Source organism: Peromyscus californicus, unplaced genomic scaffold (assembly GCF_007827085.1).
Source record: "Peromyscus californicus insignis strain IS unplaced genomic scaffold, ASM782708v3 Scaffold_6__1_contigs__length_162567912, whole genome shotgun sequence".
Lineage (NCBI taxonomy): Eukaryota > Metazoa > Chordata > Mammalia > Rodentia > Cricetidae > Peromyscus > Peromyscus californicus.
This window is the reverse complement of record NW_026294584.1, coordinates 52,102,253-52,129,398: the sequence shown is the minus strand read 5'-3', so window position 1 is coordinate 52,129,398 and position 27,146 is coordinate 52,102,253. Positions and strand designations below refer to the sequence as shown.

Below are 27,146 nucleotides of genomic sequence, written 5' to 3'. Positions count from 1 at the left end.
GTTGCGTGGGCGAGCGGAGATGAACACCTCTAAGTCTGGGCTGCTGCGGTGAGCTGATGACAGAGGCGTGTCAGGCAGGGACAAGCACACCTCACCCCCAGACTCCACAGGCTGGGGAACCCTTACAGGTATCTGCAGGATCACCCTTCAGAGCCTCGGTCCTGAATGAGGGCCAGAGAGATGTGGCTGTAACAAGGGTCGGGTTGGGATGCAGAGACGCCTACGCTGGGGGAGGGATGGAAGCAGAGCCAATGAAGTCATTTATGAGAAAGGAAAGTTCTAGGTCTACAGAGAAACTCTGCTGAGTTCTGTGGGCGACTTTACCTGTGCCGTGTACAGACCGAGTTGTAGTTTATAGACGAGGGACCTGAGCATTTGCTCAGGGGATTCGTGTGTACGGTCAGGAGGCACAGATGGCGGCATCTGGCAAAGTGAGGGGTGGGGCTTGTGGCATCACGGAGTGAATAAAAACCAAACGCGGACTCCAAGGCCTGTGACAGGGACAGCACAGAGACACAGGAGAACAGCCTGTGGGAGATGCTTCACGGGACAGAACATAAACCAGGCCGGCAGAGTAAGGCGCCCTCTGGGGACCAGGGTCTTCGGGGTCAGGGAGGTTAAAGGTGGGTAAGAGAGGGCAGGACTGTGGTGTTGAATGTGGAACTCTGGCCAAGAGAAGGAAAGGTGCTGTGGGTTCTCTGCTCCCGCAGCTGGAGAAGCCACTGCAGAGACCATACAGGACCTCTCTCTTCAGACTGGCCCAGTGCCTGAGACAGGCTGCTCTGGCTGGTCAGGGCTGGTCCCAGTTAGCACAGGGCAGCTCTCTTGGAAGGGACAGGAAGCCATTTGGGAATCCTGCAGCCTTTGCTTACAGTGTGGTTAGCTACCTAGAGTTTTGGCTCTGGTCTTCTTAGCCTTGACCTTCAGCCCTCCCTGAGTTTCAGTGGAATTCTCTGGCATGGAGTTCACATAAGTGGAAATTACCTACCCTATTGTCTTCATAGTCTAACTTGGGGTGGGAACACCCCCTGCCAATTTGTCTCCCCTCTCTGTGACTTCAGTGAGCACAGCTTCTTCTCCAAGAGCTGTCCCTGGACCAATAGGGGTCACCCTTGAGAAGTTTGGCCAGACTTGTGAATCTATTTGGAAATAGTGAAAATAGCATACTATATATTGTCTTTATTTCTGCCAAGGGCCTGCAGGGCCAGAAGAAATGGACCCAGACGAGAGCAGGAGAGGGACATCAGTGGCTTCTTCTAAAGGTTCCTCCATTCATCTGTGTGCCCTCTCTTCTTATAGGTCACCAAGCATGACTAACTGGTCCAACTTTGGTGGCACACTGCCCTGGAACAGATGGCTGAGCAAACCCAATTCTCCCTGCCAGCCAGACAAGCAGGGACAGCTACCAAAGGCTGTCTTCATACAGCCCTGGGCAAAGACATCCCTGTTCCTGCCACACAGAGTGTCACACAGCCCTCTGCCCTCTGGCCTCCAGCCTGGGTTTGCAAGCTCCTGAGCTGGGGTCCAGAGTTCTCTAGACTTCCTTGTGAATCACACCAGTCCTACAAGCATTCTAGAGGGCAACATGACCCGTGCAAAGGCTCAGAGAAAGCTTTGGAGGTTGCAGAGGGCAAAGGCGAGCAGAGGTGTTTCGTCTGTGTCCGGTGGAGGTTGGGTGCGGAACAGACGAGGAAGCGCCCCTGGTAGTCAAAATGCAGAAGCAGGAGCAAGATCACATAGCTCAGATGGTGCTGCAAACCCAGATGCCTGTGGAGCTAGGGGGCACCAGGACTGTGTGATACAGAAGGGTTGCAGCATCTGGTCTTGCTATAGGTAGGAGCTGCTCCAGGCACACTGAGGATTCGCCCTTGTCCGATGCTGCTGGAAGGGGTGGGCTGACAGTGGTCTAAGCTCCCACTGCTTCAAAGAAAAAGCTAGGATCTAGATTTTTGTAGAATTCTGATTTCTTAAATTCAGCAATGAGTACATTTTTCAAAGCTAGAACAATACCTCTCCAGTCGCACTCAGTTTATAGGCTGCCTGTGCTGACCTCTGTCCTCTACAGGCTGCCATGACTGGATTCTGTGGGCTGGGCCATATCATTCCATGTCTGCCCACTTTTGGCTCAGTCCCTAGGATGCTGTGGTATTTGTCCCCACACTTGGCTAAGAAAATAGCATTCTTTCCCCAAACTTAGACTTGGCAGGTGGGTGGATTTCTGGTTTGGGTGTTGAATCTTAAAAAATGAAGAGCGTACCTGATGGGAAAATGCCATTCCTTCTCAGGCACATGGCCACTCTTGGGAGTCTAGGAGGTTCTCATGACCCTCAGAGTCTTTAGGTCAAGGCAAGGATGACCACGTCAACCTGCTTTCATTTTCAGGACCCACAGATGAGTGTGTCCAAAAGTAGGGTTTTTGTTTTTGTTTTGTTTTTTAAAGTCACACAGACCGAAGACAAAACTGCCTGGGACTAATTTCAAACTATCCTTTACATCCCTGGAGTACCTTTCTTTCTGATGAGTGGTCTCAGTACAAATGATTCCACCACCATCAGAGGTGTGCTTTATAATTGCGTGATCGCTTTAGGCTCAGGGGCCCCCAAACATAAGAATGAGACTGGGAATACACAGCGAGATTAAATGGAATGATGGCAGAGAGGGGCCTTCGGTCTTGGTGGGGAGTGTGGAGATGAGACTCCAGCTCAGGGTACCACTGAGCACTGAGCTCTGGGGGACAGGAAAGGACTGTGATTCCCATCTTTGAGTGTGCCTGGAGAGACCAGGGAGCTTGTGGATAAGCCTGTACATAGGCCAGTTTCTAGAGACACAGAGGCTGCAGGGAACCATAGGCAGAAGACTTCCCAGGGTGAGTCCAGGCTGTATCCAAGGATAGAAAACCTTCTGTGAGGCTGTAGTGCTGAGTGTTGGCCTATCACAGGAAAGCCAAGCTCCCAGGCTCAAGATGGTGACTTCTAGAACAGTAGACCAAGACTAGTTCTTACAGATTGCTAGGGAAATTCTTCCAGGGCCTCCTGCATTCGACTTCAAATCCCACCCCGGGAGCCAGTCCTCAATACTAGAAGTGCACACAGAGTTTAAATTGGTTTCCCGACTTGCCAGCTGCGCGGCCTGACTCGACTTTGGCAGCTGCAGTTTCTCACCCAGCAAAAGAGAGACGCGCTGGCCTTGCTGCGCAGCGCTGCGTCAGCACGAACCTCCATTCAAGGATGGCTCAGAAAAGAATGTCTGCCTAAGAAAACTCAGTGGACGCTCACAACTTGTCTTCAGCTTCCCCGTGCCCTACCAGGGTCGCCTCCCCTCAGGCAGCGTGTTGTAGGTGGAGCTGACCAAGTCTTGGATTTGCTCTCTTTCTGGAGAGGCTCATCGAATGCTCACTGCACAGCCTCACTGCACGTGGTGGGGGTGGGACTTTTACCAGGCTGCTTTGGGAACAAGGTCCTAGAAAGTAGGCTAACCAGCACCTCAGGGGAAGACCCCTTATTGCCCTGTGCACATAGAAAGATGGTGAAGGTGGATGAGGGGAAGTCTGGATGCAGGTGATGGATGGTCCATCAGGATGCCCAGGATGCCCCAGACTCTGTGCTGGGCACTGGGGATGCTTGAGTATGTGCCCCTCAACATGGAGCTTCCAGCCCATGGAGGATGAGTCCATCCCATCAGCAAATGTAAAGGCACAGACAAGATGTTTTAAAGAGGATCTGAGGGAGGGACATGAGAAATTGTTCACAAGATACCAGAATACCTGAAAGACTTAATTCAGGAAGAAAAATAAAGGAAATGCCTTTTCCACCCACTATATCATAAACATACAGGGCTTCTACTCATGATACAGGGTCACAATACTTGCTATGAACTTAGATAATTCAATGGTGACTTGATAGTGTGTCAGGGATGGGGCCACCCCGACCTTTTGGAGATGAGTATCATGGAAGCAGCCTTCAGCTTCTGCATTACACCATCTCACCATCCCATATGGGGTCTGCTGCTTCTTCCAGAGGGACACAGCCAGTCATGGGGGACACAGATGAGCAGGAGACATGAGACCTTGCTACTCTGGGAGAGATGGTCAAGCCAGAAGGTGTCCGCTGAGCCTCTTTAGGGGAGTTTGACTCACAGGTAGAAGGATGTCGGCCTGGTCCAGCCACCAGCTGCCCCTCTCCCAGGGAGGTGAGCTTCTTATTCCTGGTATAGTAGGCAGGAATGGACAGAACAGTTTCCTGTATAGACCTAGAAGGGGATTCTGAAACCCCAGTGGCTGGGATCTACACATGCTCTCTGATTTAAGCATTGTTCTGTTGGCCTCTTGAAGGAAATCATGTCCTGGGAAAATGGGATGTCAGAGGTGAATTTAGAGCAGGAGAGTAGAAAAAGTTCCTAGTAATGAGGAGGGCATGACATGCAGTGGCAGGGGGATGACTCTGGTTGGTGTGTGTGTGTGTGTGTGTGTGTGTGTGTGTGTGTGTGTGTGTGTGTTGCTGTCCCTTTTAACAGATGAAGACAGAGGCTCGGGGAGGATCTGTATTGTCCCCAAGGTAGTATGGTTAGGTAAGGGGCCTTTCAGCAGGGAGTTGGGACTCAGAGCTTGGCATCACAGGCCGCGTGAAGGTGACGTGGTGAGTCTCCGTGTTACCTTCCTGGGTGTGGGTGCTTGCCCTGCTGTACTGCCCCATGGGGTTGTCTAGCAGCTCATGAAGCAGATGCCGGGGGCCAGAGGGATGGAGTGGAAAGCGTCTCCCACAGAAGGGACGGAGAGGGCTAACCTGCTTCTCTATGTACACTGGTCACCGAGCTAATAAAAACATCTGAAGGAACGTCGCATTTGGATCCAGTGGGCAAGGTGGCAGTCACTGTAGAGGCGCGGGGAAGTGCTCTGGAAATAAGAGTTTCCTTGGGACTTGCCTGTCATAACCAAAAAGAAAAATGTGTATGGAATGGAGAGTCCACGAAGAGATTCTAGGGCACTCCAGAGGAGGTGCTAAGATTAGAGAGCATTCTGTGTGGGGACAGAAAGGAAATATACAGTGGACGTAGGAATTTCTTTTCTTTTCTTTTTCTTTTTTTTGAGCTGAGGATCAAACCCAGGGCCTTGAGCTTGCTAGGCAAGCACTCTACCACTGAGCTAAATCCCCAACCCCTGATATGGGAATTTCTTGACCCACTGCCTTTTCCTGTCAGTTGATTTCTTTGCAAGACTCAGCTCAGTGTAAGAGTTGGAGAAGGCTGGATTCTAGATTTGCATCATAACCTTGAGAAAAAGTATCTGGAGGCCTCTCTACTTTCTCAACTCTAAAAGGGAATGTTGGCAACAGACATCACAGATACTGCGTAGGTGCTGGAGTGCATGTGCTACCATGCAGTAGTTACTATTACTGCATTTTCCTTATGCCATTGATGGTGACAGTCCTAGCAGGGACACGCGGGAGACTCACTGTCAAGCTCTCCAGAGGCACAGAGACAACGAGACAGGTTTATCAGTGAGCTGCTGAAGACCGAACGGGCAGAACCAGGATGAACGAGTTTTGATGCTATCCAAGTCGAGTAGACACCATAGCTATGAGGTAATCAACCCAGAAACGGTGCAAAGTTTGGAAATCTGAGGAGATGACATGTAAGACTGTGTTGTCCCAGTCATGTGATGATGGCAGGTGCAGTAGAGAGTCCCTGAAAGTGCATTCCACTCAAAGAGCAGGCAAAGGGCTCGGAAGAGGACGGCAGGAAACTCAAAACACAGGCTCACAAGTTCAAAGTCCAAAGTTTTAGCCCTTGCTTTGTCACAGATGCGCACAAATGGGAAGAGTCTTCACTGGTCTGATATATTTCCTCATCTGTAGAGGAGATTGGTGTGTGTGTGTGTGTGTGTGTGTGTGTGTGTGTGTGTGTGTGTGTTCGTGTACTTGTGTTCGTGTACTTGTGCATGCAGAGAGCAGAGGAGGACATCCGACGTCTTGCCTAATTCATGGGAGACAGGGTCTTTCACTGAACCTGGAGCTAGGCTGGCAACAAGCCAGCCTCAGTGGTTCTTGTATCTCTGTCCCCCACAGAACTGGGTTCCAGGCGCACGTGGCTATGCCCCACTTTGTAAGTGGGTCCTGGCATCCACATCCAGGTCCTCATGCTTGTACAGAGGCCCTCTTACTTACTGAGCATCTCGACACCTCATGGATTCTTTCTTAATCTATTTACTTTCCTGGAATGCAGTGATTTTCAAAACAGGGGCTATGGTCCTTTAGGGGTCTATAAATTCAATTTAAGGGGCAAAGACAAAAATTTAGAATGATGTGGTAGCCAGGCATGATGGTGTACGCACGCTATCCTGTCACTGGGGGGTTGGTGGGTGGGGGTGGGGCAGAGTCAAGAGGATCACTCAAATTTAAGGTCAGCCTGGTCTTACATAGTCAATTCTAGAACAGCCAGGGATATACACTCAGTCTGAAACAAAACAAAATAAAGCTGAACCACAACAGAAAAATATAAAACCTAAATAAATGAATAAATAAGTGAATGCATGCAGGGCATAGCACACACACACATATACACACGAGCATGCACATGTACAGTAGACTAGAGCAGACCCACATATACACAGCTATGTGTCCTTTTGTGAAACTTCTGTTTCTGTTGTGTGGTATGCTCCAGTAAATGAGCACTGAGCTGAATTATAAATTATATTTCTCATGATGGGAACCAAAGTTTGAAAACCAAAGCTGCAACACCCTGGTGCTGCCAGGAATGCCCACATATCCTATCTTGCCTCAGTTTCCCCATGTTCACTGGCACCCCTCTGTGGTTGGATTCACTTAACTCTGTTTCTGCTCATCAGTGGACCCCACAGTGGACATTGTCCATGCCTACCAGCCCTTCAGCTCTGGCAGTAACTATCCGGGGGTTAAGCCATTGCTGAGCTAAGTGCAGGCGCCTCCAATTTAGAACAGAAACAGAAGCACTCAGTTAACTAAGTATCAGAGTACAGCACCTACATTTTTAGTGTAAGGATATCCCCAATACTGAGTGAGCTACACTAAAAGCTAGTCATTGTTTATCTGGAATGCAAATTTAACCAGATACCTGTATTTCCTTCTGTCAGCTTAAAGTAAGTAATAAACAGAGAGCAAACAGGAGGGAAAGTTGGAAGATTAAGACTTTAAAATGCCTCCAACTAAAAAACTTTGTGCTTTAATATGATCATAAATTAACAGCTGTATTGCATTATGCAAATTTATGTTAAGCTATTCACTCTGTCATCATGCCCCAGTAAAAATGGTATATATGACATTTAGGGGGAAAATGACATCTTCTGATAAGAGTTTTGCTCTGCGTTTTGGCGCAGCTGATTACCCATGCCTGAATACTGTGGCCACCCCTCCCAAGAGGTCCTCGTGTAAGTAACTCACGGAGTTCCTTCTGGTCTAGTCTTAGGAGAACAGTCTGGGAGTGGTGGTTTCTACCATCGGGTGACGCACAGCCCTGCCCTTTGCCCAAGAATGGCACCTCCTGGCGGTGGGCACATGGGCTCGAGGGCATGCCAGTTGGAGGGGTTTTAGCTTTAATCTCTGGCATTCTGTCTTGGAGCAGTCACACACAAGGAGAAGGACATCTCTGGCCTGATGTCCCACCAGCTGGCTAATTTAAGGTTCAAGCAGACATAGGTACATGCCATTAGCTCCTTGGACAGATGCACTTCATTAGATCATTTAGAGCTGCCACCTTCCTGGTGGTTCCTGGTATATCCCACTAGATTTTTAAAAATAATTTATTTTCTTTTTCTTCCATTCCATCCATCCATCCACCCACCCACCCACCCACCCACCCACCCATCCATCCATCCATCCCTATCTATCTATCTATCTATCTATCTATCTATCTATCTATCTATCTATCATCTATCTCCTTGAGACAGGATGTCAGATAGCCTAGGCTGGATTTGAATTAGCTATGACAGCTGAGAATGACCTTGAACTTTTGATCCTGTTGCCTCTACTTCCTGGGTGCTTGGATTATAGGTGTGTCTCTACACTTGGAGGACAGTTTCTTAAAGTCAGGGCACTACTTGTGGAAGAGGTGCCCATTTCTGTTCTGGAAGGGAGGGTCAAGCCTTGCAAAAGGAATATGACCTCCGTTAACCTGGTACCAAGTAAAGCTTGGAGGACAGGAAGCCAGATGGCTTTCAGGAGACTGCAAAATGCCAGGCCTGGCTTGGAAAATGGTTGTTGGCAGAAGTAAGCTACAGGGAGAAAGGCCGGTAAGAGGGCCTTGAATGATCTGGAACAGAAAGCAGTGATGTTGAGGAGGCAGTCCCAGGGATTCTCAGGGGTGCTGATGCTTGCCTTCACTGCCTTCTTAGAGAGGATGCGGTTTCTCAAAGCACACAGACAAGTGTGCATGGGCCTTGGGCCGGGAAGCTACAATACAGTGTGATTCTGGACTGTTTCCTAATGTCCTTTCCCCATTTGCTTATTTACAAAACAGTGATGGAGCTCAGTAGTGGAGTGTTTGCCTTACCATGTGTGAAACCCTGCATTCAATTCCTAGTAACTCTCTCTCTCTCTCTCTCTCTCTCTCTCTCTCTCTCTCTCTCTCTCTAGTGTGCACATTCAAAGGGGGATTAGAGTGAATGATCTCTATGTCTTTCACCTTTAATTATCACCTACTCAACTACCGATGACTACTGCTGAGCATCTATGTCTGGACGTGATAAGGCAGATAAGCATAGGGAATAGCTTAGCAACCTGGGACTCTACTTGGTTCGGGCTAAGCACACATATCCCTTTCCTAACAAGACACCTTGTAACCTATTGGACTGCATGAGCACCTCACTCCAAACAATGGACTAAGTTCCTCTTCCCCTAGACAAGGATCAGACCTCCCCATTCATGAACAATTTCTACGAAAACACATACCAGAATGTGTCTGGGTATGGAAGGCAAGTGGCTCTGATGTGGTTTACTTGGCTTTTGAGTGCATGCACAATCAGGCAAATTGTATCCTCTGAGTGAACATTTAGGGAGACTTCCCTTCTTACCATCTATGGCTGCACATGCATGATTCCAATCAGATGCATCGTGGGAAGGGACATATTCAATGAGCAGAGATCGGCCGAATTCTTCCTTCTCCTAAACCCGGTAGAAGGAGGTCTCAAACAGTAACAGGGTCCTTTGAGTTCGTCCCTCATGTGGTTTGCTGTCACTCTTGAATGTGCGTATCTTCCTATTTTCCCGACTTGCTCTAGTGCATTGCTTTGAATAAAGTTTCCTTACTACTTTGCAACCTGTGTGCATCTTTATTTCGATTATTTGACTAAGATGCCAAGAAGCTGGCAACCTCTGGCCCAGACCCTGACCACTGGTGATCATGACAGATCCTGCGCTTGTGGTGAGACAGTCGGGCTTGCCCGGGGCGCATAAGCACAAGAGGCTTCGACCTGTGAGAAGACATGCAGGAGTGGGAGGGGAAGGCGGCAGGGAGAGAGGGGATGAGATGTGAAATTCCCAAGGTAGGAGTTGCTTGCTTTTCTGAAATGATGAAGGCAGATATGTTCCGGGGGGGTGGAGGGGGTGAAGTCTGTGGCTTGCTTGGTCACAGTCTGTACCAGTTAGAAGGTAAGAGGGTCTAAGGCCTGAGCATGGACCAAGGGGAAGGTGCTTGTTTCTGGAAATGTGGACCCGAGATGCCTCACCAGCGAGGAGAGGCTACACTCATGGACCACTTCCGGCTAAGGCTGGCCCACGTGCAAATGAAAGACAGAATCTAAAGGAGGTTCGCATCAGTGAAGCCTTTGAAATCCGACTTAGGAGGCCAGGAGCCGGAGAGGGCAGGGGTGGTGTTCACACTCCTTCCTTTGGGAAGGAGAAGCTAGGACAGAAAGGTCACAGGCTACTGTGTAGATGCCAGACACGGACTGGGTTTGTTTAGCTACATTAGGGTCTATGTCAGCCCAGCGCTTCACAGAACTCCAGACAGACACCATGGGCCCTATTAAGTAGGATTTAAGGGAAAATTTGAGGGACAGGGAGAAAAATGCAACTAGATACAGTGACGACTGACAGGCTTAACACACAAATTATTCCTAGGGGAAGAAGCTGTCTGCCCGGAGCCCAGGGGACAGAAGGAAGGAATTCTTGATAGGGGAGATTTTACATGGGAATAAAAGCTAATAATACATGGAAATATCTATAGAGATTAATTTTAAGAGACCCAAGGGTAGACAAGGAGAATGTAAATTTGTTAAATGTTAAGTAAAAAGAACCCATTTCTAATCAGCTTGGGTTTGCTTTTAAAGAGCTATTTATTTTTTATTTACATGTATGTGAGTGTGTGTGTGTGTGTGTGTGTGTGTGTGTGTGTGTGTATGCATAAGTTTATATGCACCAAGTGTGCAGACATCCTTGGAGGCCAGAGGGCACTGGCTCCCCTGTGACAGACAGTTGTGAGGCACTGGGCACAGAGCTCTGAACAGCTGATCCACCTCTCCAACCCTTCTTTTATTTTCTTTGCTGTCTATTTTTTTTATCTTGTTTGATTAGTTTATTAATTATCGAACTAAATTTATTCTTTTACTGGTAAAGACAAACGCATCTTAACTTACTGATACTTCCTTGTTGCCAAGTAAAGAATGATCTAATAGTGCCCTTTGAGACTTGGTGGCTGCAGAAAGGGGGCATTCAGGGCAGAGAAGAATCAACTCTGGGATCTCTCCAACACCTTGCCATGAACTTGGCTGCCACAGTGGTAACAGAACAAAAGTCGTATGTGCATCTGACGGCAAGTCCCCCCACTTTTGACATCTGCTCTCACAGGACAGTGTCCCCCAGACTTAGTGGCCATTCCCAAGATGGCACCAGCATTGTTCTGGGTTCAAATTAAGTCTCTGTCTCTAACTTAGTTACTTCAACCCCAAGCTTCTCTTTCGTTTTAGTCTTTGAAATGAAGTCAGAACATAGACTTGGCTGTTAGGGTTACCTGGTTAGTACTTGTGCTATTGAACGAGAGCCTCTGCCACTGAAAGCTTCTAGGAGACTTCATTTTACCCAGGATTCTTGGCTAGCAGGGTCGACTTCTTTACAGCAAGGTCAGATTTATTTAGCACATAAAAGTGATTATGAATAATTATAATGCTCCATAAATGTTTACTGTTACTCAGCAGGTAAGAACCATCATTAGCATCTTCCAGGTCTACAAATCTTTCATTTGCAGCCAAGCTGGGGACTCATCAAATGAGATTTACAGAGAAAGGGGAAACGGCGAGAGGGTGGGAGAGAGACAAAGAGCCCGCTCAGCCCTCTGCCCACACCAGGAACACCTTGTCTTCGTTCTTAGCTGAGGTGGGGCCCTGTGATGGGACACCCCTGGGCTCCAGTTGTCCTGCTGACAAGAGGGAGAAATGGGCTTCACAGTCCTTGAGCTGGTCACAGACCAGGTGACCTCCCGGCCTTGGGTTTGATGTGATTTGTGTGAGATGCTTTCAGACAGGCACACCTGCCGGCCCTGTCAGAGCGACCATCTCTAAGGCCTTGCTAGACTTGTAGCTCTCAAGATGAGCTGGGTGTGACCACCACACAGTCTCAGAAAGCTTGCTGCTTCCCAACAACCTGACCAGGGGCTTTTCTAAAATGCCACGAGCAGCCCCAGTCACCACAGGGTGTGTATAAAACCATTCCTGTCATTGACAGTGACTTCAGGTCACATTATAGATCTTTCGGTGCAGACTCCTCACAGCATTGTGACAACAGGTCTTCACCCTAGCTGCATCTTAGATCCCCGGGGCTTTCCCGAAGCCCAAGACTCACTCTGGACCAACTAATTCAGAAGTAGATCCCAACCACTGCATTTTTACAGCTCTTGAGGACAGTTTCTGGCTATTTTGGGGGGCCCAACTGGTGTCAGGAGTGGGGAACAGCTTGCACAGTGCTGGGGGCTGCTGGTTGTCTGAATCATGTCAGATGGCTGTGTAGAGTAGGTGTGTTTGTCTCCTGCCACTGTGACAGTCACCTGTAAGAAGTGACTTAAAAGGAGGAGGAGGAGCAATTTTGGCTCATGGTTTTGGGGGCTTTAGTCCAGGATCACCAGGCTCTGTGGCTCCCTGTATGATAAGGTACAATGTGGTGGCAGGGCATGGTAGGACGTGGCAGAGGAGACTACTCACATGGTAGCCAGAAAGCAGAACAGGCGGAGGAGGAGGCTGTTCAGACACTTGTTCTCAATGACATGCTTCCTTCACATAGGCTTCATTCCTCGCTTTCTACCATTGCCCAGCAGTACCTCCAAATTATGGATGCATCACAGGCCTCATGGTCCAATCACCTTCAAATAGCATCATCAGCTAGAAAGCAAACCTTCAACACACAAGCCTTTGGGGGGCCACTTCATTGCCAAGCCATGACAAGCACCAGGTCTTGGGGTGCTCTAGTCAGAGAATCTAGAGACTTGGTGAGGCCTGGAAGTCCTGTACCCTTTTGGGTAGAAAGATGGGTAACACAGTCTCAGAGTTCTGGGCCATTCTTCCCTTTCCAGCCATTTTTCCAGGCCTTCTCTACACTGAGATGAAACAGGATTGGACAGCAGTCAAGGGCAGGCTGGAGGGTGAGAAGGTGGCCCCTGACTGGTAACCAGGAGAATGAAGAGAGCGGAGCCACACAGCGCTGAAGAGGGTGGGCCCCAGGGGGTGGGGGATCAATTTGCCTGCAAGCCAAGTGTCTCTTGTGTATGCTTAATATATTTAATAACAAACACAGCGAAATCCAACCATTGTGTGTCAGCTTCCAGTGGGACAGACCCCAAAGAGAAGATGGAGGAGAGCCAGAGAACTTTCTATAAGAACGAGGCAATACCACCCACAAACGAAAGAAAGGGGTCAACAGGATGGCTCAGCAGGCAGAGGTGCTTGCCAAGCCTGGTGACTCCCCACCTCTGAGCACATACCACACACATGTAGAAGGCAGGACAGACACTAAAAGATACACATCATAATATGATGATGGAGGTGGTGATGATGATGAGGATGATGACCAAGAAAGCCTTCAGGCAGGGTGTCTGTTGAAGTAGAAAGCAGCCCTAGGACTGAGCGCTCAGGTTCCAGAATGTTTTTGTGGGTGTGGGTGAAACATCCAGGCACCCAGGGTCAGGAGGGTGCAGCTGCCTAGGTGCTGTTCATTTCACCCCATTGTAGGCCACTCGAAAAGAGAATCCAGAAGCTCAGAGAGTGGACCATGATGACAGGAAAATCACCTAAAGCCTTCCGCGGTGCCGAGAAACAGGATGGCAGGTCAGGGACAGTGCTGGTGGAGTGACTGATGGCGGGTGGGGCCCCTTTGCCGGAGATGAGCATGGGCAGGGCTGCCCCTACCACCTGGACAACTGGCACTTCCATGGTTCCATAAAACCAAAGCACATACAGCTCCAAGCTCCACCCATGAAGGCAGACTTGAAGTTTCTCTTTTCCAGTATGTTCAGTGCCAACACCATCTACCCAGTCAATAGAAACACCAGAGCCTGGAGGAGCAGCCATGGAACCCTGAACATTAGACACTGTGTTGATAAGCAAGTCAGGAAAAGCCAGAAGGACCCTGGACGGTCCTTATCTTCGGATGCTGTCTGTCCTCTCTGTCATGACACGTCTTTTGAAAATAGTGGCACCCCACCATGCATTCTATGGGGCATTCTGCCCCACAGTGTTAGCATCTGTACCACATTAAATAAAGGGCATGACCTTGGATCGGGTGACTGACCCTCATCTATTCAGTTGAGGGCAGAAGAGTGAACATTGCTGTTTCCTGGAGAAGCAACCCCGTCTCCAGACGGTGGCATCAACTCCTTGGTGAGTTTCCAACTGCCAGCCTGCCCTACAGACTTCAGACTTGCCAGCCCCCACATGGCGCGAGCCAACTCCTTAAAATAAACCTCGCGCTCTCCTTGGTTCTCTCTCTCTCTGAAGCTCTTCTTTCCCTGCCAATGCCACGGGCACCGTGACAGCTCTGACTTTGTGAAGTTCTTGTGAGGACCAGGTTAATGCTTGTTTGCAAAGGAAGGAGCTTGGGTCTTCCCTGAGAACATTCAATGCCGTCATTATTGACAGCAGAGACATCATCTGTTCCAATCCCTCCCTTTTATAGATAAGAAAACTGAGGCACAGAAAGGGGATAACAGCTGATGCATGTATTGTTGATGCTGTCACAAATATCACACATGTGTTAACTCAGTCTGTGTGGCAACCCATGGCTATAGAATGTACCTATCCCCATTTTACAGAGAGGAAAACCAAGGAACAAAAAGTTATGTCATGTCACAGATCCAGCAATGGTCACTTAGTGTCTTCCATGTGCCCTCCTGGCCATGTGGGATCAGTATCTGGCTCTTGGAGCTCCCTTAGAAGGCATGCTCTTTGCTCTGGTCCAGTTTGGTGGAATGTGACTGGGGGCCTGTGGTACCAGCCAAGAGTCCTAGAGAGAGACACAATCCTGCTGTACCCCAGGCCCATGAGGGGTGAGATTGTAAACCCACTGACTGATGGGAGGGGGCCAGGATCCCAAACTATGCATTTTCAGGAAAAAGTTTGTTTTTCAAAGAACTACAATCCTGAACCATCTCTTCTTTGCCGGTTGACTCAGTTTTTGAGACAAGTTCTCACTGCTTAGCCCAGGCCGGCTTCACATTCAAGATCCTCTTGCCTTAGAATTTGGAGTACTGGGGTTCTCCACCACTCCTGACCCAGCTCCCTTCTTTGCCAACTACTGGAGTCAGTTACTCATGTAGTTCAAATCCTTGCCTGCCACAGAGAAGGCGAGGAGTTGGTGTCTCCCTTCCAGTCCTAACCGACTAATTACAGTGTCTAGGAGAGGAAGCCACAAGGTACCGAGTCTGGGTGGCTCTCTACCCCTTCTTGTTCATAGCCCGGGAAATGTGTTCCCTTCTCATCTCCATAACAAGAAGCCTTGGCAGGGGTCTGTGGTGTGCTCCCTCCAGCTCCTGCCCCAGTTTGGTCCCAGCAGGAGGCGGCCAGTGGAGTTTAATTACATTCTTCCTATAGGGAACATTCAAGAAATGAGCCTTTGAAAAACAACCTGTGCTACCAAAAGGAGGGGGGAAAATCAAATTAAGCAAGTGAGGAACAGGCATTGCGTCCTGTGTCCTAGAGACCCAGTCTAAATATTTAAACATAAAAGACAGATTTCTAAACGCTCAACTTCATAAACCTTCCACACTGCCATTCACTGGAGAGTCGAGCATCCCTCTGATCTGGAATATTCATAGGCCTGGCCGGGCATGCTCATCTAGTTGGTGTTTTCACACATGCCATGTTCAGTCATGAAACATCTAAAACAGACAACACAAAACATAATGCTGTTCACAGACCTGGGGTGGAACAGATTCACAAGAAAGTCTGTACACAAACACTTTGGAAAGGCCCCTTGTTCTGTGGTGATTCCCTGATTACCCCCCCACACACACACACCCCGACCCCCACTTGGCTCTAAGGTATGGGAGGACTGGATGGAGGCCCAGGCCAAAACCATGAATGTGTTATCTTCTAGGGGACACTCATACCAAAGTAGAAAGTCACTTGTGCTGGAACCATCAAGCCTGTCTGTACAGCTTCTTGTCATACACCTGTCCTCCTGGGTGCGGGGCTGCCATAGACAGCCCGGGTTCTCCTCCTTTCCTTGTTTGGAAGGTTTTAGCCATCGCCTGATAGGTCTGTGTGATGCTCCACAGGAGCCTGTGAGAGCATAGTTGTCTGACTCACTGTGGGGGCCATCCCATGTAGCCTCCTCAGCCTACGGCCCCTCCCTCAGTGGTGGCCCTTGTCTGACCTGAGTATCTCCGTCCTCCCAGAAGGCAGTAACTGATTGGTTTACCCCGTGTGCCTCCCTGCTAACCCCATCCCGGGTCTGCACGCAGATCTGCCTCCAGCTGGAGGAGGAGGGCACTGCATCCACACACCTCTCAGCACCTGCATCCTACAGGCCTGGTGTGTACCAGGTGCTGTTGTAGGATCTGGGCTGGACCAGTGGGCCTGGCAGATGTGGCTTCCTATCCCCATGGGGCTGGCTTCCTGCTTGGGCTGGAGTCTGGTGCCCCTGCCAGAGAAAGCTCAGGCTAATAGTGGGTATGTCGGGACAAAATGGTGGCATTCTGAGTCTAGTGCTGGGTTGACAGGAAGTCTTTTAAGGACCACGAGTTTTCAAATTCTCGCCAGGCTTAGCTATTTAGAAACTTCTGTGTAAAACAGCATTTGTCAAAGGTGTCCAGGGAAGTCAAAACATGAAGTTTCCATTTATTCTTTTATTTCCAAAGCTAATTGGAGGGAACAAAATCCATTCTTTTGATGTGCACAATAATTAAGAACCGCTTGGCTCAGGTGTGACTCGAGGCCAAGTGCACCCACAGAACACTGAGCTCCACCTGTGGCTTCAACTTGCTCATACTTCTTTTTAATTCCTGCTTTTCTGAGTTGCTCTGAACCGACCCTACCATCTTACATTCTTAGCAAAGCCCAGATCCCCTAGAGCCGCAGATATTGACTATACTACACTCTAAACTGTCATGGGAAAGGCACACGTCCAGGCTGCTTGGTGTGGTGCCGCCCTAGGAGAGCTGTTTCTTTACAGGTCACATCTCCCCTTGCTCTGCAGGGACACAGAGGGGTGGGGAGGGGGTAGACTTGGAGCTTCCAAAGAGCAGACGCACACTACACTTGCCGAGGTGGGGCAGCTCGGAAAAGCTGCTCCTAAATCCTTCCCGCCCTTCCACCTGCCTCCTGTCTCGTTTACCTCAGTGTTCAGTTACAGGGTGTCTTGATGGTTGGGGGCGCTCGTGGGCAGTGAGCCAGGAAGTGAGGCAGGGCGGATTCTGGATCTCCCTGGATCTGGGGAACAGAGCTAGGACAAGGATGAAGGGAAAAAGGAGGGAAGGAGAGAAGACAGTCCTGTGGGCATCAGAGCAGAAGGGACAGGAGATGGCAGTGGGGTAGAGGGGAGAACAGGGGAGTAACTGGGGAGGCTGAGGCAGGTCACAGTCAGGATTGGTCAGATTACCCAGGGGTTACTGCAGGGGTAGGCACTGGGCATCTGTAGTGAATATGACAGATTTAGGAGCCCTGGATAGTGACAGAGAGAGACTGTGACCATTCACAGCCCTGACAGGCCCTGAGAGGTGCCATCTGCCCTTCCCCCTGTTTGTGTAAAAGCCATGGCGATAGTTTCTCTGGCACCTGGTCCAGGTTTACTGGCCACTCTGCTCTAGGGACTCACGAATTGTCCATGTCGACATGTCTGTAGTCTGTCTGTCTTCCCTCCAGAAACCGTCTGGTTGGTGTCAGGGGCCACAGATCGTAATTTCTAGGACAGAGCGCCAGGCACACTCCCAGAGGGACCCCTGTTCATACATCTGAAGACTCCCTACCCAGCATTCATTGTTGGGGTGCTATGCTCTTGGATCAGAAGCTCCCAGAAAGGACAGGAAAGTAGGCAAGTTGAGGTTCACTTCTAGCAACCCCCTCACGAGAGTCCCTTTCTTCACATGACACTAGAGAATTGGTTGAGGGGAAGTTCCCTTTGTTGACAACACTTTGGGCAGGGCCTCATCAGTGACCAAGACTACTGGGTACGACGGTCGATTCCTGGGCAAGCTCCAGGGCCGGAGAGCGAACCCTGCCTGAAGAGATAACATAGTGGGTACCCGCATGTTGACTGTGACGGGTCTCCAGTTTGCACGAGCATCCTGCAGCCTGCTTGCCGTCTTTGTTTTGAACACGGCTTTAAGTCAACCAGAAGCTTGCCCTCACTTCCCATCAGAGAACTGACTGCTTAAGGAGGCAAGAAGATTATAGGGCAAATTCAGGACTAACGGACTTCCAAGATGGAATAGGATGGAAGGAGTTCCTCAACACTTTATCTCTCATCCATAAAGTGACTGGCATCATCACCGGAATAATCTAGAAACCACTAAAATGTATTCACCAAAGGCGAGCCATTGTTGAAGCCCAAGGCCTTCATTATCATTAGGAATAAACACACACTGACTCCAGGCACATCCCAACAGGGGCAGGATTTACAGTTGAAGGGCCTGGCTCTCGCCATGCGAGCTGCTGACAGACGTCAGAATCTGGAGTTCTCCCTGGAAACTGAAATGCACATGCTCAAGCCCCACCCCAGTTCAGCCCAACAGGAATCTGCAGTTTAGCTCCACAGTTCCTATGCATGTTAAATTTGTGTGTGTTTTTTGATGTGTGTGTGTGTGTGTGTGTGTGTGTGTGTGGTGTGTTTAGAGGCCAGAGGTTGACATTTGTGCCATCCTCTGTTGCTCTCTGTTTTATTTTCCTTCTTGACTGGCCTGGAACTCACCATGTAGACCAGGCCAGTCTCAAACTCACAGAGCTCTGCCTACCTCTGCCTCCCGAGTGCTGCATTAAAGATGTGCACCACCGTATCAGCTCTATCTTATTTTCTGAACCCCGAGCTAACGGACTGGGCCAGACTGGCCAACCAGCAGGTCTACAGTCTCCTGTCTTTACCTTCCCAGTGCTCAGACTGTAGACATACACTACCCTGCCTACAGTTGCTGGGGATCCAAACTCAGGCCCTCACCTGCTTGACAGGTAGGTGTTAACTGAGCCATCTCCCCAGAGGCACTTTAGCCTATGGCTAGTGCTGTGGCCTGGGCCTGCTTCCCACTGCCCCCACCCTGGTTCTTGCTTTTGTGCTTGGATAGTAGGGTGTTCTTACTTTTTCTCTTCTATGTGGTTGCTTTAGGTTCAAATGCACTGCTGTGAGATTTGAAAGGAAAGGGGAGTTCTAAGGAGCCATGGGGACTGCGGCTTGGTATGGAGCTGACAGCAAGCACCCAAACTCATTCAGAGTTCCTGCAGACTTGGGCAAAGGGAGGAACCCCTGGTGACTGAGAGCCTCATTCCCAGTTTCAGCTTCATACCCACTTCCTGCGTGATCCTGGATATGACCCTGGACCCTCTCCTAGCTGGGAGACTTTTTCCCCCATAGTGAGGACCAATTTATGTTAGTCTATCTAAATAGTTTTCAACCAGCGCTCCCCCTGTGACAAAAGGACACACGTGTTTATGAAACAGCTGCTTGTGGCTAACAGCAATTGTATTCTTGTAACCATGGGGTATGTTTGGCTCTTGGAGATCTGCTGACTGCTTCAAGGAGCAAACCCCCCAACTTTGCTCACATTAAGCGGCGTGAGCTAATCAGCTGAAAAAACCAGCATGGAATGTTCTTTGATCCTTAAGAGAACTAGGAAGAGGAAGATGTGTTTTAATTAGATCTTTATAATGTGACAAAGTAGCTGTTGGAGCATTCTAGGGAGCTGATTGCCCTTCTAAGCCATGACTGTTCAAACCGCCCTGAACAGAGGCTGTATATCAGTGTCGTCCAGTTTGTGATAAATTTATAACTGGGTTCTGCAGAGCAGATTTATATCAACAATTAAGCAGAAGGAAAATGGCTCATAAATTTTGGCTGGCATAGTCCAGCACCAAAGAGGAGCAAGGCGAGTGGGTTAGCCAGATCAAGAGTCAGTGATTTCAACACGCAGAGCTAAAGCTATAGCAAAACAATCGAAAAGGAAAGAATTGTGTTTTCTCTCTCATCTTTTAACAATTACGTAGTGGAGCACACGGTGACACACCCTGATGACCGAGGCCTGACTAGAAAGTTCAAGTGCTTTTTGCAGTCTCCTAAGTTGCACAAACGGGATAAGCCTTCCTCTGGTACTCTGCCACTAGCTTCATGGATGTACCCCCTCTTCAGTCTGACCGAGACAACATGGGGGGAAAGATGAGTTCTCCAAAAGGCCCAGTGACTTGAGCAGGACAACACTGTGGTCTGAACGTGACAGAATTTTCGTCTTAGGACTTGGCCCCTCATTTTATACGTCAATGCTATTGGAAGGTAGAGCCTTTGAGAAATTAGGGTTAATGAGGTCATGAGGTCAGGGACCCTAAAATGGTCTGAGTGGTTTTATAACAAAAGAAACAGAGGAACTAGGAAGGGGTTCATTTGGCTTGTCCTAGCGTGAAGGTCTGAGTGTGGATGCCTGGCACTCACGTAAAAAGCTGGGGTCATCGGCTTGTACACGTCATCCCAGAGTGGGGAGATGGAGACAGGTGGATCCCTGGGGCTCCCTAGCCACGGTTTAGCTGAATTGACCTCTAAGTTCAACGAAAGACTCTGAATCAAAAATAAATAAATAAATAAATAAATAAATAAATAAATAAATAAATAAAGCTGAGAGTGATGAAGACAGCCAACACTGACTTTTGGCCTCCATAGGGGTGTGTGTGTGTGTGTGTGTGTGTGTGTGTGTGTACGTGTGTATGTGTATACACACGCAGACAAACATACACAAAAACAAAAGGAAAGGAGCAGCATGCTTGCTGTCTCAGCATGTGACACTCTCTGCCATGTCATGAAGCAACAAGAGGCCCTTGCCTCCTTCCTGCCCTGCAGACTCTGGTACCCCAGCCTCCAGAACGATAGTGAAATGAACTTCTTGTTTTTTTTTGTGTTTTTTTTTTTTGGTTTTTCGAGACAGGGTTTCTCTGTGTAGCTTTGCGCCTTTCCTGGATCTCGCTCTGTAGACCAGGCTGGCCTCGAACTCACAGAGATCCACCTGGCTCTGCCTCCCGAGTGCTGGGATTAAAGGCGTGCACCACCACTGCCCGGCTAACTTCTTGTTTTTTAACCTGTCTGTTCTCAAGTCTTTTGTTATAGCAACAGACTGAGGGAAGGCTCTGAGCAAAAGGAAGAGAGGTCAAACACAATTCTCCAGACAGACGATTTGGGAGAAAATACGTGTGTCTAGAAAGAAGGCTGGAGACACGGACTGTGAGGCAGATTATAACTGTTATATTTACAGTGGAGCAGAAACGCGTCCCCTGTAAGGAAAGAGGCAGCTGAAGTCAAATGGGTCAGAGGAGGGAGAAAGAGATGGAGCATTGCTAGGCAGAAGGTGAGGGCTGAAAAACACGAAGAGATTCCCCAACAACGAGGGGCGGGGTGGGGGAACTGTGCATGAGTTAAGTTGTTTTTGCTAAAAGTGAAATTTTGAACTCTTGACTTTCATGGCTGATATATCACTTCTAGATTGGTAAAGGATGCACTGTGGCCACCTGCTAGCTTGGGCTTCATCATAAGCAGTAGGAAGCAACAAGGAGCCCTGAGGAAGTCACAGGAAGCAGCCACATCATTTATAAGAAATACACAGGAGCCAGGTAGCCTAGGCATGCTGGAGTCACTGTCCTGATTTCCTAAAGCTGCTCTGAAAAGTTCTGAGGGAAGGAAAGCATGGTCTCCTAGAAGGAAATTGGAGAGTGGGAACTTCTAATTTTGGGGACCATGGATTCTTTTTGTCTTTTTAAAACTTTTTATTGAGTTTTTGTGGATTTCACATCATGCATCCTGACACCACTCATCTCCCTGTCCCTTTGCCTCTACCCTCTGCCCTTGCCACCTGCCCCACCCCCAAACAAAATTTAAAAGTAAGACCAAACAAACAAACAAACCCCAAGTAAAACAAATTTCGGCCTGGAAGCTGTAGTGTGGCCCAGTGAGTCACACAGATACCCTGTAGTCCCTCCATCTTGTAAGTGTTCATTGCAATGAGCCATTGGTCAGGTTCGAGGCCTCTGGCTTCTGCTACAGCCTTGACACTAGGCCCTCACTGGGACTCCTCTAGGATATCCTGTTGTTGCCTTGTGTCATGGAGATCCTGCAGCTTTGGATTTATAGGTTTGGGGAACCGTGGATTCTATACCCAGTGCTGGACAAGCTTTATTTTTTGGCTACCCAGAAGTCATTTACCCCACTTCCACTAACAGGGTCTTAGGGATCCACCCTTCTACCCACTGGAAAGCTAAGAGGAAGGGGTGAAGCCTGCCTTCTTTAACTGCAGAGACGGACAGGTGACCCAGGCCTAAGACGACTCAGGACCTCCTGTTCTCATTGCCAGTGGCTGGTTGAGGGATCTGTCCCTGAGCCTCAGTGGGACTTCTGTGTGAGCATTTCCAAAAGAGAACCATGCTTCTCCATGCTGGGCTTGTACCTGCTTTCTGCTGTCTCCATGTTCCTAATAGAGAGGTCAGAGCTGCCGGAGATGCAGCTCAATGCTAGAGGGATTTAATGCTAGCTCACTGGACCAAGAATCGCCAGACTGGAGATGGGTACTTATACCTCACAGTTCCAATCGAGGTGGGAGTCCTCCTACTGACCCTCTCAGCCAGGGGCTGGGGAGATGGCCCAGTCGGTAAAGTACCTGCTGTACAAGCAATGGACCCGAGCTTGGATCCCTGACACCTATGTGTAAGTAAGGTGTGGCAGTATATTGCAGAGGTGTGACGGTCATTGAAAGGCTGAGTGGGCATGGCAGCTTACCTATAATTCCAGCACTCCCAAGGTGGAGATGGGGAACCCTCAGAGCTAGACAGACTAGCCATTCAGAAACTCTGGGGTCTCCTGAGAGACACTGTCTCAATGAATAAGATGGAGAGCACTGGAGGGAGACTCCCAGTGTCAATCTTGGACCTTCACAGGCATGTGAACACATACACATACGTGCATGCACATACAACACACTCGAAAAACAGGAGAGTGCATTTAAAGTAATAGTGGGAGAAAACAAAAGCTCCTCATGCGCCTCATTTAATTCACACTGTTCAAAATCCAGGTGACACAGCTCTCCTGGAGTGACGGGAGAGACTGAGAATGACGAGTGTGTCCAAGGTACTGAAACCAAGAGACAGAGAGAGCAGCTGGGCACAGGGTTGGAACACTTGAATCAGTCATTCCTGGTGGGAGCCAGCCTCTGGAGTTTGCTGTGCCCTGGGGTCTACCTGGTTTACTTGTTGTTGTTGTTTACATTTATTTATTGTGTGTGTGTGTGTGTGTGTGTGTGTGTGTGTGTGTGTGTGTGTGTGTTTGGGGGTGCCACTGCTGGAGTGTGGCTGTCAGGTGGCAGTGAGAGCTGTTTTTCTCATCCTACAGTTTAGGTTGGTGGAGGAGGATTGAACCCATTTCATCAAGCTTAGCAGGAGGTGGCTTTCCCAGCTGAACCTTCTCGACTGCCTATTGGGTGACATTTTCTCCCATTGCCCGAAGAAGTCCCAGACGACAGTTTTTTTTGTCACAGGGGAGGGTAGTGGTTCTTAGCACATTCCCAAAGGAAGAGGGAGAAGGAACTAGCTGGAGCCAGGATCCAGCCACTTGAGTGGTCCTGCCCTCTAGAGCCAGGCCAGTGTACCCTGTGCACAGGAAATGTCTGCAGCCACAGAAGCTGGCATTAACTGGCACTCAGGAGATATTTGTTGAATGGAAAGCAGCAGGAAAGTTATAACAAATCATACTTTACATGCAAATTTTTGGGAATATTTTCAGGGAAATACTTAATGTGTGAACAGCTAATCTGCATTTCCATGTCCTGACAGATGGCCCATATTAACAGAGTTCTGAGTATAGTAAAAATAAATAAATAAATAAAAGAAGAAAGAAAGAAAAGGAAGGAAAAAAAAAAGAAAACCTACAAGTATTCATGGAGCGGGTACTGTGAGCGAGGCTGCACAAAGCAGTGTGCTCTCCGACTCTCCCACTTATTGTTAAAAAGAAAAAAGACAACCTGGAGACATTCCCATCTGTCAAAAATGACCCCAAGTGTTGTCCAGAGGAAGAAAGTGACCCTTAGGACTTGCATGGGTGGAGTAGAGCTTTTTTCTTGGGAGATGGTTCTAGGTCCCAAATGTCTAATGCTGCATTCTCAAAATGAACCAGGGACCGGCTGCATCAGCACCTGTGGGACTGTAGATCACCAATGCAGTCTCCTCCCAGATTACATTTGCAGAACCAGAACTTCTACGGTCAGGGCCCAGGAATCTGCATTCAAATCATCTTCTCAGAGGTTGAAAACCTGTACCTGGTACAATCAATTCGTGTGCCCATGGGTCTCCCCAGTGCTTGGGGACACTGAGCACAGTCCCATCGGGGGTGGCCTTTTGGAGAAAGAAGCCTTGTTCCTAGGCGCAGAGGCTGAAGGAGGCCAGGGTCCGGTGAATTGGCATCACCTTCCTTGAGGTCAGGGCCAGTTCAGGCCATGGTAGAGGTGAGGGCATGTCACCGGATTTTGTGTGGGAGCATTGCTATGCCCAGAGCTTTATACCCAGACCCAACACAGGTTGTAGCTGATGAACCTGGCAGACTCCTGGGGCTTTGCTACTGTCTAGATGATAACACAGTCTAGAACTAATTATGCACATCTTATGTGGCCCTGGAGGGTTTCATTTGGAAGGGATGTTGCTTAACAGACTATTGGCCGTTAATCCCCTCAGGGTGAAGATAATGACCCTACCTCTTTGGAGCATTTGCACCTTCCCCAAGCCTCTGTCATAACAAGGCACCCTTCAGACTAAGGGCTGACCTTCCCTCTGCTGCCTTCCTCAGTCCTCAACCATGGGACTTCAGCACACTTGATCTTGGGGCTAGAGTCAATTTGCTTAGGCATATTTGTGTCCCTATGCCCTGACCACAATAATTGGCCCATGGGTGGACAGTGACTTCAGCATTGTGAGCAGAGTGACCTTCGTGACTGGGAATTTTCAGTCATAGAGCCTATTTGGTGGTGAGGAATGAGGAAGCGTGTGGTCCCAGCCGCTCTTGGCAGGCTTCCTATGGCTTCCCAAGAACAGCGTGGCCAAACATGGGGACAACAGGAAGAAACAGCCAAAAACAGAGGTCAGAAAGACAAAGGCCTGAGGGTATCTTTGAGGCTTTGCTAAATATTTTCCTGAAGTCTTATTCACTCCCGAAGTGAGCAGGGTTTTGTGCCCATAAATACAAATGTTTGGTTTTGCTAAACTCAGTTTGACTCAGAGTTTTGTTACCTGGTACTAAACATGTCACAAGACACGCCCCATCCTCTTTGACCCCTCTTCCCCCCTGCTCTTCAACTGGAAGCAAATATTAAATAACTACCCATAAAGCACACTGAGACCCAGTGGTGGGCTCTCTGGATTCACAGCTTGTTGAGACTCCATGCTCCAAGAATATTGATTAATGGATCAATGTCAGTCCGGAGGAAGCCCTGTCCTGTTCAACATTTTAATCAATGACTTGGATGAAATGGGAGACATGGTTAGCAAGTCTCAGATGACATGAGCTGGAGGAAATGCTAATATGACAGATGGCAGAATCCAGATTCAAAATTATTTTGACTGATGGAACAGTAATAAGGAGAAATACAAACTCTTGCATTCTACTCAAAAGATCAATCTGTATAAGAGGGGTACTGGGGAGACCTGGATCAGCAGTTGTCCTAACATCAAAGAACTTGAAGTTGACCATGCAGGCTCATATGGAGTTAAACACTGGGGCAATTAGTAGCAGTTATTCAGGTTTCAAATATTTATGAAGTGACTTGGAGAAGGAAGACTACCTTTGCCTCCACTCCCCGGTAGGACAAAGAAGTAGACTTTTCTAGGAAGCAGTTCCTAGGTCTAACACTTCCAATAGCAGAATGAGCCACATTCCAAAACCGTGACTGTTGACTAATGACATCAGAATATAATGGACAAGATTCCATTGTGGGGACTTCCTTATTTAAAGTACAGACTTTTAAAGCGATTCAAGGCAGTGCACACAGCAGCATCCTGAGAAAGCAGCCCAGCTCTACCCCCTTGGAAGGTTGCTGCGATCTACTACAGAGGGGCCTCATCTCCAAGGAACCCCCAGACCCCGCCTGTGCTTGGGGCTCTCAGCCCCATTCTGTCTTCTTGTCTGGTTGTAGTTCCTCCTCTGCTCTCTCCTTCCTGATCCCTCTGGTGTCCCGGGGCTACGCCTGCCTCCGGACGCGGCCCCTTCGCTGACTCCCCTCTCCTGTCTTCACAGAGGCCTCTCCACAGTCAGAGCATGCCATAACCAGGCTCCTTCCCTAAGGCTGCCCTTTGACCCCCTACTCCTTCCTGGCCTCTGCAGGCCTCCAGAGCCAGTCTTGTGGGCTCTTTCCTTTCCTCTGAACACCCCATTTTACTTGCTAGCCCAGAGAGATGGTGAAGGTGGGTGTGACCTTATTTTATCTTACAAACTTAGAATGTGGTTTTAACAAGTTTTTAAGCGAAGTTTCACACACATGCTGTACTCACATGCTTCTCCATGAAGAGGTCCACCTCTTTCAGAAGTCTCTCCTGGCAGTCAGGGTGGGTGGCCAGCAGGTATGTGATGAAGGAGAGTGTGTTAGTGATGATCTCATGGCCAGCGATGAGGAAGATAAAGGCTTGGCCCACAATTTCATCCAGGGTTAAAGGCTTAGACATGGACGTAGGGTGGCTTCTTTGGGGAGGGTCCACGGTGCACTTGGTAGAGGACAGGGCTTCTGTGACCATGTCAAAGTCTTCCACACCCACAGAGCTTGTGGAGTGCCGGGCATCCAGCACCATCTGCAGGAAGTCTTTCTGCCTCTGAGGACAAGAGAAGAAAAGGCACATTAGAGCCACAGAATGAGGCTGGAGGACAAGAGAGGAGACTCCTGGGTGGAGCCCCTGAACAGCTCAGGAGGAACAGGTTCTTGTCACTGGGTTATTTGAGATGGTGAGAGCCTGGTGGCCTCCTGAATGACCCTCAGGACAGCAGCGAGGGGCAGACCAATGCACCCATGAAAAGATGAGGCTGTTGCCTTCTTTGCCATTGTACAGACTTAGGGAGCAACAGTGTGACAATTTAATGCATGCAATGTGAGATGGTGAGAGCTGTCTTCCATATCTATCATGTGTGCATTGTGTGTCTGGAGCCTTCAAACTCTCCTTTTGTAGTTGTTCACGGAACAGTCACACCTAGCTGTGAGTATAGTCAGCCTACTGAGCTGGAGAACACCAGAACTTAGTCCTCTTACTCATCGGGGTTCAGGTACCCCACCACCTTCTTTCCCTTTCCCTCATCCTCCCCAGCCTCCAGGGACAATCATTCTCTATTTCTGAGATCAGATTTGCAGCTCCCACATACCCAGCATTCTGTGTTGGTTTTTCTGTTCCTGACTTACTTCATTTAACATAATGTCCTCCAGTTTTTATCCATGTAACTGAAAACCAACAGATTCCATTCTTTTATAAGGCCAAATAGTATTCTATTGTGTTTATG

At 48.9% G+C, this 27,146-nt stretch overlaps 1 protein-coding gene across 2 annotated transcripts in view; it reads right to left on the bottom strand.

Moving 5' to 3' along the window:
* The window catches only part of Tbxas1 (thromboxane A synthase 1), a 172,534-nt gene that overhangs the window by 28,507 nt on the left and 116,881 nt on the right, over nt 1-27,146 (bottom strand). For both annotated transcript variants that reach the window (XM_052720899.1, XM_052720901.1), the window contains one exon: nt 26,156-26,470. In XM_052720899.1, coding sequence (XP_052576859.1) covers nt 26,156-26,470 — 315 coding nt within the window. The remainder of the gene's footprint in view (nt 1-26,155; nt 26,471-27,146) is intronic.